We start from the raw sequence: 13,064 nt of genomic DNA, 5'->3' as shown, positions 1-13,064 counted from the left end.
GGTGCTGGGGGAACCGAGAGTGCCAGCCTGTCCCCACGCTCAAGCTGGTTAACCTCACGGGGAAGTCAAGGCAGGCACGCGAACAACAGCTGAAGGAAAGCACACAGCATCACGTCATTCCGTGATTCTGTTTGGCCCCATAGCACCCTCCCTGCAGCTCTTCTTTGAAGGTCAAGACTGAGTGCACATGACCCTTCCTCGGTGAGGCCTTCCCAGAGGTGGCCCTTCCGCAGGCCCCTCCTCCGGGCTCACTGCACCTTGTCGGCACCTCTATTCTAGCACTCAGCCCACGTGCCGGCCCAGCTCTTCATTGACATGTCTGTCTGCCCCCACTGGACTGGGTGCCCCTGGAAGGCAGGAACCCAGGCCTTTTCTGTGTCCACAGGGCCTGGCACACAGAGAGTCGTCCCTAAAAAATGTTGGTTAAAAGGAGGCGCCAACGGATAGGATGGGCTCAGAAGAGAGAGGTCAGAGTGGGCTTCGATGGCTTCCTAAAGGAAGGGAATCGTTTTCTAGGTCTTAAATAAAGAATGGGATTTGATTAGGGGCAAGGGAGTTGGGGAGGGGACATTTCAGCCCGTGGAAACGTCAGAAGCACCAGAAGAATGTGTGTGTGTCCTTTGGGAGACACAGAGGAGACCAGACAGACAAAAAGAGAAGCGTAAGCGGTGGCGGTGACCTGGAGTGGGCAGGATGGATCTAGACTGCAGAGGGGTTTGGATTTAATCCTGTGAGCTGGGGAGGAAGGGCAACGTTTCATGTGGATCTAGGGAGGGGAGATGAGGGACATACCAGAGGCTGGGAGCCCAACTCTTAGGATCAGAGACTGTTGTCATACCTGGGGTGACGGTGGGAGGACATGGACCCGAGTGATGGTCATGAGAATGGAGGGGAGACGTTGAGTTTTGTACACGGAGGATCCCCCAGACCTGGGCCTGCTAGGGTTCCCGGCAGGAAGGATTCACATTCTCTCCAGCACAGCCCAGGCTGGGGCGCCTGTTGTGAAAGAGTCAGGGTTGGGGGGCGGGGGTGGGGGGGGGGGGGGGCGGACCAAGCAACTGAACAAGCCCATAACTAACAGTTTTCATGGATCAGGTATAAGAGTGTTGCTGGGAGACAGAGAATTTCTGAGTATGGACGAAGGAGACCTGAAGTTAGAAGTTTCCCCTCCACAGACTAATCCAGAAAGTGTTCCTGGGGAAAGCGGCGGAAGTAGAGAGTAACAACCACGCATTCATCCACTTGTGCCCATTTAATAACTTGAATACATTAATATCGTGGAGCTTACTGCTTAGCGTAGGTCCGTGGAGGCCTGGACTAACAGTAGCTCCCATTTTAAACCCCCATCTGGGCCTGTCCCTAGAGACAGACAATTTCTAAATCTCAGGAGAACCCTGTGAGATGGGCACAGTGTCCCCATCCTACCAGCAGGGATGCCAGTGAGGCTCAGAAGCATAAGCTGCCTGAGGAAGGAGGAGAGGCAGCGAGAAGCCCTGGTCTCTGTATACCGCTTGTGTCTGGAAGACCTGGACCTTCCACCAATGCAGACAAATCATTTCGCTTCTTTGAGTCTCAAACATGCGTCAACGAAATCGTTTTGGCTCTGCTACCCAGAACAAATGAGATACAAAGGCAAATGAAGAGGGTGTTACCATCCAAGGGGCAGCTCAGGGCACACTGGGGGACAGGGCGCAGAGCCAAGGTCTCCCTGTGGCTTCCGGAGGGGTCTCTGCCAGGTGCAAACTGAGGGGAGGCCAGGGCCCTCCCAGAGGCCGTCCACACGCTAATGGGCCAGACCTCTCCCCAGGGCCAGGCCCCGCCGGAGCTGAGCCCAGTCCTTCAGGCTGGAGATGGGGGTGAACACAGATGCTTCCCCACTTCTTCCTTCCTCCTCTCGGTCTGGCTGAGAATCCGTGGGAGGAAAGTCCCCGGGGTGGAAGGGAAGTGAGAGCCGCCTTGCGGGGCCTGGGCAGAGGGCAGCGCTGGAGCCGGAGCTGCGTGCGGCTTTGCAAGTTGTCTATATTTGCATGCTGAGCTCAGTGCTGCTCTTTTTCTCCTTAGAAAACAAAATGACATCATGGTGGGGGAAGGCCGTGGGGTGGCATATTTGGGAAAGGTAAAACAACAACAAAAACACACACAGGGGGGCTGGCTGGCTTCACCTTAGAGGGAGCTCTGTGGCCCCAGGGCCAGTGAAGGAGGCCCCGGTATTGCTTCTGGTCCCCACACCCCCCTCCACCCTCAGCCTCCAGGAGCGGCCATTACCCAGGACCCATAGGTGGGGGGGGGGGGGGGGGGGCGGGGGAGGCTTTTCCAAATACCAAGTCAGGCCGCTAAGAGGACCCGAGGGCAAAGGCCTCCGCACCCCTCCACTAACGCACTCTGCGCCCCAGGGTCCCGGGCGTGGCGGTCACGTAAGGCCATCAGGGGCGAAGGGTGTCCCCCAGGGAAAGGACTGAGCCTGAGATTTGGGTTTTGAGGTTTGGGGAGGAGGCGGCTCCCCCTCCCAGGAGTCTCCAGATCCCCAGCCCCTCGTCCCGCTCCTCCCCGGCTCTGACGTCACGGTCAGCCGGGTGGGGCGCGGCGGCTGGGCTCGGCTCGGGCTCGGCGGGCGGAAGCGGCGCGGCGGGAGCCGAGGCGGAGGCTCCGGACGCGGCTCGGGAAGCGGACGCCGGAGGGAGTGCCCGCGCCCCGCGCCCCGCGCGCTCAGCCCCAGGCGGTGAGAGGCTCCGGGGAGGGTGGCGGGAGGGGTCGGGGGTGGGGGGGGTCTGGGCTGGGGGGGACGTGGGTCCGAGGCCCGGCCGGCGGGAGCGGGGGCCCGGGTCCGCGGGTCAGGCCCCCGGCTCCGTCCCGGCGGGGCGCCGCGAGCATGTGCCCGAGGCGGCGGCTCCGCCCGGTGCCCTGGCCCGCGGCCGGGAGTGCGACGGGCCTGCTTCCCGCCCCGCGGCGCGGCGTCCGCTCCCTCCTCGGCTGCAGGCTGGCCCCGGGGGCGGCCACTCCCGGCCCGGCCGGCCCGGCCCGCTGCCTCCCGGAGGCGCCGTGCGCCCCAGCCGCGCGCCCCACCGCCCTCTGCACCTGGGGAGGAGGTGGGGCCGGCGACAGCTTGTCCGGAGGGAGGGAAGGATCTGGGGGTGTGGAGGAGTGAAGTAGCTAACGTAAACCCCTAATTAATTTCATATAATCCGTGTCAAACTGACGGGGACCCACACACCTACCAGAGACACGCCAGCACACACGGTGACACACACCCATGTGACTCCCGCACACCCCGCGCGCGGATCACACACGTCCCTGCACTACACACCCACCCCCACCTCACCCACTCTCAAGGCTCCTGGAGGAACGCCACAGCCCAGTGGGGGGCCTGTCCCCAAGTCCACCCTCATTCTCTGGGCATCTTCTCCCTGGGCTTCACATCGCCCCTCTGTAAAACGGGGAGAAGATGGGGACATGTTGACTCCAGGACAGGGAGGCAGGAGCTGAGGGGGAGCGAGCCTGGTGCTCTGAAGCTGGTGATTAGGGGAGTTGGGGTGCTGTGGCCACTTCTGCTGGTTATCCTTAGAACCTAGGGTTCTGGGAATGGCTGGTTTGGGGGCACCAGAATGGCCAAGGGATGGAGGAGGGGTGGAAGCAAGGGAGAGGGAGAAAATGAAAGAATGAGTGAGTCAGCCAAGGATGGAGCCCAAGTCAGAGAGAGAGAATGAAGGGAATGTGTGTGAGAGGGACAGAGATACAGCCAGGGGACTGGGGGGGCGGCCGCGAGCCACAGGGCTGGTCCTCATCGAGGGCAGGGCGCTGGGGTGGCAATGAGAGGGGCTCTGGAAGCGGGGAGGAGGAAAGCAGGAGGGCGGGGCGATGGGGGAGCAGGGAGCCCACAGGGAGGTGGGGAAACATGCTGAATCTGTGTTCTGTCGCCCCAGGAGCTGCCTGGCCCCCAGGCTGTCAGGGCAATTAGCTTTAATTGCTCTTCCCTTTGTGGTTAAACATTGTGTTGGGGAAATTGCCAGATATGCCCTAGGCTGCTGACAGCCCGGGTTGCCGGCTTCCTCACTCCCTGACACCTGTGCCCATCACGTGTGCGTGTATCGTCAGGTCAGGCCTGGAGAAGAGAGCCACAGCCCTGCCTGCCCTGCCATCCTCTCTCTCTGCCACGCAGCGCCATGGGGGACATCACCAGTGTGTATGCAGCCAACCGACCCCGCCTCCTCCCCACCAGCCTGACTCTGTCTCCACAGCAGGGAAGCTACTCCTTCCTAACAGAGGAGTAGCTGAGTATGCAGATGGGGACTCTGAGCCACAGAACCCGGGAGTCCTACCCTGCATGGCCACCACCCAGTGGGATAGGATGACAGATCAGGGAGAGGGAATGGGCAGGGAAGGGACAGCCAGATGAGGGAAGTGTGGCACAGGCCTCACCCCTCCTCGCTGTCAGGTGGCCCCACTCTGCCCTTCCTGGTCCAATGCCCAGTAGCTCCTCCTCTCCATCTGGTCTTTCTCCTCTTAGGCTCAGGGCCAAGGGCTTGACACGGCCCCCGTGCCCAGGGGCGACCCATTTTGCTGTTTGAACTGGACACCGAGCGACCAGGTGTCCTGCCCCTGTCACCCCCAGGCTGGCTCTGGAGTCTTCGCGCCCTGTTTTCCATTACAGGAATAAAGACACCCACCCTCCGCCACACACACACACACACACACACACACACACACACACAAGCTGAATAGAAGCTAAGGTAAGAAGTCAGTTGAGTAAGAGTATGATATTAATGGAATAATTAGGGATGAACTACAGAACTGCTGGAATTTGGGGGCCAGATAAAATTTAAAATAGGAACCCTGCACTCTCTCCATCTCTCCCCTTCTCCTGGATGACCGACCTTCCTCTCCCCCCACCCACCCCAAGACTGACAGACGGTACAAACCAACACCCCCCCCCCCCCCCCCCGCCCCTTCTGCCCACTGCAGGACCTCCCGGCCCTCGCAGCCCTGTGGGACAGCCCCTCCCCTCAGCCTTAGCTGCCCCAGATGGGAGGGAGAGGGCGGCAGCTCCCACTCAATCCTCGGGCTTCTTCCATTTATTGAGGATTTGGAAGCAAATGCTCGGGAGAGGGGAGAATCGTGAATTAACGGCAGAATGCACAGCAATTCTGGTGCTGCCGCCACCTCCACAGGTGGTTACCCCATGATCCCATTTTGCTAGGCTTCTCAAGGTGCCCCCAGGCCTGCTCCTTCCTCCCACTGCCCATGAGCACCTACCTGTCATGCTTCCAGCTTGGCCCCTAAAAGGTCAGTTTATACTGTTCTTGCCCCTTCCCCTCTGCTTCAGTGTTCTAAGTTGGATGGACCTTTGACAGGGCTCCACCTGGGGCCAGCTTGGAAGGAGAGGGAGGAAGGAAGGAAGGAAGGAAGGTGTGAGCAGCGCACAGAATGATCCGGGAGGGGAGGGGCTGACTTCCTGGCAGCCTGGCCCCAGTTCCCGGTTCCTGCCCTGGTATCCTGTCCCAAGAATGGCCTCGCCCAGGCGGCCTGGTGTTCCCTGGGCAGCCTCTGCACTGCTCCAGACCTGGAGGGCACCTCAGAGCTGGGAGGGCAGGAGGCCCCTTAGGCCCCACAGAGCCCTCAGGGATTCTGGGACTTGGTGAGGAAAGTGACATGGAGAGTGAAGGAGCCAAACTTGTGCAAAGCCCCAGCATGGCCAGACCACCCCAGGGACAATTTCCTGCAAGACTTGAGAGCCATGTAAGGGGACTCCACCTTGCACCCCCAAACCATCCTGCTGTTGCCTCAACTGGGATCTCTCCAGGGAGGGAGGCCACTCAGCTGCCTCTCCCTGCCCCTCAAGGAGCCTTACTCCTGCTTTGTCAGTCTGTGCTTACAACTCCCCACACACCCTCCCATCCAGTGGTGTCATTGTCCTGACAACTGAGGGGGGGGGCACCCAGAACAGAGGTTGCCATGGTAACTGCTGAGCTAAGGCAGCAACCTTCTCCTGGACTGTGCTCCCCGTCCCCCTCCCCCAGGATTCCTCCCTTGCAGCCTGTTCTTTCTCCCAGCCCCAGCTCTTACTTCATTCTTAGGGCCCCTCACCCCTTCCTCTTTTCTCTGGATGTGAGCCTGTGGTTATCGTCCTTCTTACATATGCTCTCAGCTGCTTCGGACACATACAAACACAGACCACACGCACATCCACACACCCACTGCCTGCTCCCAAACCCGTGCCCATACCCAGGGGTGGGCATCCACAGTGGAACCTGGCACACACACTTCCCCCTCCACTCAACATGCCCACCCCACTTCTCTTTGTATCTGTTTCACTCTTAGAAAGCTCCTACCCACCAGTGTGGGTGAGTATCTCACACAGATTAATCCCTTCCCTCCCACCTCCCTATAAATCTGTTTTAGATTCAAAGCCCCAAATCTTACCTCCTCCCAGGAGATACACACACACACACACACATACACACACACACACTCACACTTTCCCACCAGCTCTATTTACAAACTCTTCTTCCATGTGAAAGCAAGGCAGGTGACCCTAAATCCTGTCCCACTTTGCCGCTGGGCCAGGGTCTTCTTAGGGCATCCTGCCTCCTTCCCAGGCCCGTTCCTTTTTAGTCCTCACACCCCTGCCTCCATCATTGTTCTCATCCCTGGACTCCCTCCCCACCATCCCTTTTGCCCTAACCCCCCTCCCCCTTTTCTGCCCTCGGATTATCAGTGGAGGGGGCAGCTGGGCTCCAGTCTGCTGCTGTGACCTAGATTTCAAGGCAGAGACGGTTCCTGGTGCTGACAGTCAGAGAGCATTGTTCCTGGCCCAGCCTGGCAGGGCCACTGCTGGGTCCTTCTGTCTGGCTGGACCTGGGTGTGTGAGTGAGTGTGCCTGCAGTTTCTTGTGGGGGCTGTGCTGGCCCTGCTGCCTGGCTCATTGTGTGTTTGTGTCACACTGCCTGCCACCAAGGGAGGCTTGTTCTGGTGCAAGTAGGGGGCTGGGCGTGGGGACTTCTGGTTCCATGCCTCTTACTATGCCATGCTTCTCTGCCTCAGTTTCCCTGCATATAGGCCAGAACTAAGGAAAATAGGGGGTGCCAACCAGCCCCCTTTTATCTGCCATAGTCCCAGCCCATTGTTGGTGTGATTTGTGGGTAGTCTGTCAAGTACAAGGTCAGTTCACTCCTTGTCCCACTCTGATCTAGCCGCAGTGTTTGACATAATTTTAAAATGCTTTGCTTTTCCTGATAAAATATATACTCACTGTGTGTGTGTGGGGGGGGGGGGGGCGCTTTTAAAACTCACTAGAGATCCGTACTTTATCAAATCCAGAAAGTTCATGCTTCTGTCTGACCCATCTTCCTGTCTCAGCTCAGCCACAGCTCCCGTCTTAGTGAGTGGAAGGAGGGCCTTGACTGTTGTCTACCTCCCACCCAGGGGTCTCCAGGAGCTGGGGAAAGGCCTAGGTGAGATCTCGCCTTGCCCAGCCCCTTGTGCGAGTGCTTGCTGAAGGCAGTGCCAGTGGGAGGTTGATGCAAACAGGAGTGGCAGCCCCCTTCCTGCCACTCTCCCAGCGATGCATCTAAACCCCTTCCCCGCCACCCAGCCAGCCTGGGAACTGGCAGGGGGCCAGAGCCAGGCGCTTGGTATGCTTGGGCGCTGGGGCTGAAGGCACCGCACAAAGGCTAGCTAGGCGATGGCTATATGGAGGACCGGCAGCCATCAAGGGAGAAAGCCGGCTCCACAAAAGGTGGGGGTGGCCCATGGCCGCCCCCTCCCCGCCCCCACACCTTGAACCCTAATGACTGAATACAAGGCTGAGCAGAGGGGCCAGGGGACCATTAGAACAAGCAACGAGGCATCCCTCCAAAATGAGTCATCCGTGGGGTGGTGGGAGTTGAGTGAGAGACCCCTTTGCTCTGGGGAAGAATGGAAGCTGGAACACGAGACCAGCCAACTCCAGCCCCTTCTCACTTCTCTCGGCCACAGCAAGCCCATCCCTGTGGTCCTTGTTTTGGAGTCGTTTTGTTGTGTTTTGTTTTTTTTATGGGTTGCAGGTGGGTGAGGTGATTCTGGGGGGACTTGGAGGCAGCTGGTGAGAAGCTCCAGAACAGGTTGCCATGGTAACCGCCTCCTCAGTCTGGGGAGCTGTTGCCAGGGTTACTGTTAGAAGGGTAAAACGAAGAGAAAAGATGGTGGGGGGGAAGGCAGTGTAACTTCTCTCTCCAGGCTCCAGCCTGGTCCCTAGCTTCCAAATATCTTCCTGTCTGCTCCCCCTCCCTCTCTTCTCCTTCCAGCCCTGGCCCTCCCCAGCCTCCATGTTCTAGGCACTTGCCTGGGGGGGTGGAGGAGGGAGTGGCAAGCGCCAGTGAGTAAACCAGATTCCACACTTGAGGCTCAGCCTCCTCTCCCTCCGTTCCTCCCACCCCCAGTCATGGCGGAGTACGGGACCCTCCTGCAGGACCTGACCAACAACATCACCCTGGAGGACCTGGAGCAGCTCAAGTCGGCCTGCAAGGAGGACATCCCCAGTGAGAAGAGTGAGGAGATCACCTCGGGCAGTGCCTGGCTCAGCTTCCTGGAGAGCCACAACAAGCTGGACAAAGGTGGGGGAGGGGACCCAGGCATCCTGCCAGCAGCTTTTCTGGGGCTCAGTTCGTTCAGCAAATAGAAATGAGCTCCGAGCTCCTATACACAACCGTGTGCTCCCCTCTGACAAGGCAGGACAGAATTAAAATGCTCTAAGAGTGGAGGGGCTCTGGGGCCGTGGCCTTTACGTTCAATATGTCCTCATCGGTAAAAAACATTCAGAGAGTGCTATTCTATATAATACAATATTAACACAAGTTGAAAGTGATAAAATTATATTTTTATTGATTTCAGAGAGGAAGGGAGAGGGAGAGAGAGAAACATTAACGAGAGAGAATCATTGATGGGCTGCCTCCTGCACTCCCCCTACCAGGCATGTGCCCTTGACCCTTCAGTCCACAGACCAACGCTCTATCCATTGAGCCAAACCGGCTCGGGCGATTTTATCCACCTTTAGAGACCACAACTGTGGAGGGTTTGGGGAGGAATGTGTGTATAAAATAACCCTGAAAGGCAAGTGGGGTTTCAAAGGCAGAATCCAGAGGGGGGATGCCAGGCCAGGCCCACAGCGCTAGAGGTGGGAGAGTACCTGGTGTTTGGAAAAGCAAGAAGCCCTGCCTTGCTTGCTGGGGCGTAGAGTGTGTGCGGAGTGGCTGGAGGGTAAGTTAAGGCTGAGCTGTGAAGGGCCTTGCGTGACGGGGTGTTTGATAGGTGAGGTGAGTGACCTGAGTCTGTAGCGGAGGGAGGCTGAGGAGGTTCCAGTTACCACCGCAGTGGTCAGCAGAGGAGCCAGGGAAAAGGTCTTAGAACTGGCCAGGCCAGGGAAATCCTCCTCTGGTCATGGCTGTGCCGTCTCTCGTCGATAACTACTTTTCACGGGGCCCCAAAGTAGCCCTGGGTTGTCTAGATGCCACCCTCCAGTCCCGCCTGTGCTATCAGGAAATGTTTTCTGAAGCTTGCTTGGAGGAAAAGTGGAAGCAGCTCAGGGTGGGTGAGGAGTATTTGGAAGCCAGTTAATTTTTCTATTCCCCTCTCCTCCCCCCACCCCCCCCGACATCAGATGTATTTAACCTAAATCCCTCATTCTAAATCCATAATCTAGAACGTCACTGATCGATGCTCTGCTCTCCCTGGGAACAGTCATCTGTACTCCTCTTTGGCACCTTAGCTTTCTTTTCTCGGCTTAATGGCTCCTCCTCTTCTGTTGCCCCCTCTGATACCCACTGTGAGCAACTCAGTCTTGGTTCCAGAGGCCTGATCTGGTAGAATGGGGGAGGTTGACCCCCCCCCCCCCCAAACACACACACAACAGCTTAGCTCTAACCCACCCTCCGTTTCCTGCCTTGCTCCAGACAACCTCTCCTACATTGAGCACATCTTTGAGATCTCTCGCCGTCCTGACCTGCTCACTATGGTGGTTGACTATAGAACCCGTGTTCTGAAGATCTCTGAGGAGGATGAGCTGGACACCAAGCTAACCCGTATCCCCAGTGCCAAGAAGTACAAAGGTAAGAGGCCATGCCTTTACTGTGCACTCCTGCCCTCTCCCGTGGGTGATCCTTGGAGTTGCTTGCGCTCTGGGAGCACGAAGGCTGATGTTCAGTGGGCCTGCCTGGTGTCTCCCATATTCCATCCCTGGACATGTCCCTTTTTGCCCCTAGACATTATCCGGCAGCCCTCTGAGGAAGAGATCATCAAATTGGCTCCTCCACCGAAGAAAGCCTGAGCAAGGGGGAGGAAGAGGAGGAAGGTTGGACCTTCATAGGACCACTCCCTTCCCCCAGCCTCCAGGGGAGGGGGCAAAGGCACCTCCCACCCCCACAAACCTACCCACTTACTAACCTGGTCCTAACCCCCTTACTGTGCGTGTGTGTGTGTGTGTGCACACGCTCTGGCTGTCTGTCTACATGTCTAGCTCATCTAGCTCCTCTTCCTTGTGAGGGGCTGGGGGTCAGAGGCTGGGGTGGGGGGTGAGTTTTCCCACTCTAGGGAAACTATGCGTACAGAAATGGGCACATTCCTCCTATCTCCCTTTCTCCACTTTCCCACCACCTCTCTGAAGTGTAAGAGCAAAAGGGACCTGCATGTTCCTACATTGAGGAGCCAAAGTGACACAGGAGAGGCAGGTGGGAGGGAAGGTGAAGAGGCTACCCAACCCCACCTGGGAGGGCAGAGAAAAGCCAGAGCTCAGTTTGGTGTCTGACCCATGCTGGACTGGCTGTGGAGTCCAGTTTCCAGCTATTCCTCAGGTTGAAGGGCCTAGGTACCAGCTGGTCCCTTTGTGCTCCCCTCGGATGGGTATGAGCCAGGATCTAATGACAGGACCATGGATCCTTTCCTAGCCCCAAAGCTCTAACCCAACCGAGCACCCAGCATTAGGCGCCCCCACCCATCTGCTCTGGAGAGACTGTGCTGGGAGAATGCCCCACTGAGCCCGAGACGGGGCTGAGGGGCTCCGTTCCCCCTCCTTTATTCCTACTCAGACTGTTGCACATGCTGACCCCAAGCCTCGGGAGGTTGGGGAATGAGATCCTTACGTTTTAACTCCAATTCTGCCCCCACCTACAGAGTCCCAGGTGGTTATGTAGGGAACTTCCCCTCCTTCCCTGGCCTAGAACACCCCAAGCCCGAAATAAGGGAAGAAGTTAACTACAGTGTTTTCCTTTGCACTGACCCCCAATTCAACCCAGGAAGGGACTTGGTAACCCCTCGCCCTCATCCTGGCGCCTTGGGCTTGTGAACGCCTCCTATCTAAATCACTACAAGTACAGTGACCCCAGCCTCCTGCCTGCCCAAGATGCCCCTACCCACCCTGACCGTGCTAACTGTGTGTACATATATATTCTACATATATGTATATTAAACCCACACTGCCATGTCTGCCCTTTCTTGTGGTGTCTAGCATTAACTTATTGTCTAGGCCAGAGCGGGGGTGGGAGGGGAATGCCACATGAAGGGAGTGGCAGAGTCAAATTGCTGCACAGTCAGAACAAAACTTATTTTTTAACTTTAAATTCACATGTAATCTCAAGAGACTATTTAGAGAAAGTTTAAGTTAGGAGCTTTTAAGATGTGGGAGCAAAACTTGAATGGGAGGGGTGGCTGCTGGAAGAGGGAAGAAACCAGACTGGTTGGAGAGCACCTTCCACTCCTAGCCCAGCCCAGCCTGCCTGTCCCCTCTGGCCACTGCTGCGGACACCTGCCTTAACACATACACCTCGAGTACTCCAGTTTTGCCTTAAAGGACCTTCCCAAGTTCCCTGAGCCCTGTCTGGCTTCTTCCTGAAGGAGAGAGAAAGACTTGTAGAATTGGGAAAGGGAAATGAGCGTGAGTTAATTGTCTTTCCAGTAAGGGTATGTTATATGAGAGCAAGAGACCGAGAATGAGGATGAATGAGAATGAGTAGGAGCCTTCCTTTGAAGAGAGGAGAGGATGAGAAGGGGAGAAGGAAGACAGGGTCATTTTCAGCAGTCTAGTAATTTCTCTAAGGCAAAATAATCTAAGACTAACCTGCCCCCCTCCCCCCTCCTCCCTCCCCATTGCTGTGAGACTGCTCATTCCTGTGCTCCTGTGTAGTGTGCACGGCCTTGTTCTAACCCTGGAATAAAGGTGATTGACTGTAACTGTATCTGACTGATTCTAGAATTCATATGAATGATCAGGATTTTGGAGTCTCTGAATGGCTGGAAAGGAAGGGAAAGTAGTATTTACCCCCAAATCCCTCACTGCAGCCTGGGACAGAGGCCAGGAAAACACCCCTCACAGTACCTCTCCCCTCCCCCATCTCCTAGGTATCACTGAGCTATGGGGCCTATTCCACTTAAAAGTCTCCAGTTGGAGCCCAAGCACTGGAAACGTGGACATCCCAGATTAGATTTCCTACAAGTGTAATAAGGGCAGGGCCAGGGACCTATATTGGAAGGAGCAAACATAGCCTCACAAGTGAATGGCCCACTACCACACAGAGCAGCAGTCAGGGCCTTTACTAAGAGAAAATACACCACCAATTCCGAGTACATGGTTTTGTGCCCACTCCATCACCTAACCCATGAGCAGCAGGAGCACAGATCACTGTCACCAGATTCCCTACCTCCGAAACAAGTGCAGCAGAAGAGCTGCTAGGAAAAGGGCAGGAGGAAGGAGCGTCTGAGAATCCCATCCTTTTCCTCTTCCCTTTGGCTGCCGCAGGATGCAGAATTCCTGGCTGAGGGTGCAAAGAAATAGCAGCAAAAGCATTTAAGGGCAAGAATTCAACTGGGACTTTCATGTTCAGTGACCAGTGAGAAGCAAGGTATCCCAGGCCCAGCCACCTAATCAATCCTTAGATCAATGCCCTGTCTCTCACTCCCAAGATAAGATGTGGATAAGGTATAAAGTAAAACTCAGGCGGTCTTATCCTATATATATTCTTCCATTATTAGGAAGACTGCTGTTGGGATTGATGGTATAAAGCCATGGTCGGCAAACTGCGGCTCTCGAGCCACATGCAGCT

The 13,064-nt window shown here is 56.6% G+C and overlaps 1 protein-coding gene and 1 long non-coding RNA gene across 3 annotated transcripts; one reads left to right on the top strand and one right to left on the bottom strand.

Moving 5' to 3' along the window:
* Nucleotides 1-1,237: 1,237 nt before the first annotated feature.
* Nucleotides 1,238-5,308, bottom strand: LOC129147897 (uncharacterized). The gene is made up of 2 exons (XR_008555111.1): nt 5,251-5,308; nt 1,238-2,056 (listed from the first exon to the last, which is right to left on the bottom strand). It is a non-coding gene; the product is annotated as an uncharacterized LOC129147897 (long non-coding RNA).
* PEA15 (proliferation and apoptosis adaptor protein 15) lies at nt 2,593-12,195 on the top strand. Of its 2 annotated transcripts, XM_054711702.1 has the most exons (5): nt 2,593-2,719; nt 7,359-7,448; nt 8,415-8,588; nt 9,924-10,079; nt 10,233-12,195. In XM_054711702.1, the coding sequence occupies exons 3-5, from the start codon at nt 8,417-8,419 to the stop codon at nt 10,295-10,297; spliced, it is 393 nt and encodes a 130-aa protein (XP_054567677.1). In that variant the 5' UTR covers nt 2,593-2,719; nt 7,359-7,448; nt 8,415-8,416; the 3' UTR covers nt 10,298-12,195. The 2 variants fall into 2 exon arrangements, with proteins under 2 accessions (XP_054567677.1, XP_054567676.1); XM_054711701.1 differs by lacking the exon at nt 7,359-7,448 and having other exon boundaries at nt 2,659-2,719.
* The last annotated feature ends 869 nt before the right edge of the window (nt 12,196-13,064 follow it).

Source organism: Eptesicus fuscus, chromosome 22 (assembly GCF_027574615.1).
Source record: "Eptesicus fuscus isolate TK198812 chromosome 22, DD_ASM_mEF_20220401, whole genome shotgun sequence".
In the NCBI taxonomy this organism is placed as follows: Eukaryota; Metazoa; Chordata; class Mammalia; order Chiroptera; family Vespertilionidae; genus Eptesicus; species Eptesicus fuscus.
The sequence above is the reverse complement of the archived record's forward strand: the minus strand, read 5'-3'. Positions and strand labels throughout refer to the sequence as shown.

What these genes read in the sequence shown, in the direction of transcription:
- PEA15 (XM_054711702.1), top strand. Translation starts at nt 8,417, where the DNA reads ATGGCGGAGTACGGGACCCTCCTGCAGGACCTGACCAACAACATCACC. An exon ending in CCACAACAAGCTGGACAAAG is followed by an intron (nt 8,589 to 9,923) that starts GTGGGGGAGGGG and finishes GCCTTGCTCCAG; the next exon opens with ACAACCTCTCCTACATTGAG. An exon ending in CAGTGCCAAGAAGTACAAAG is followed by an intron (nt 10,080 to 10,232) that starts GTAAGAGGCCAT and finishes TTTTGCCCCTAG; the next exon opens with ACATTATCCGGCAGCCCTCT.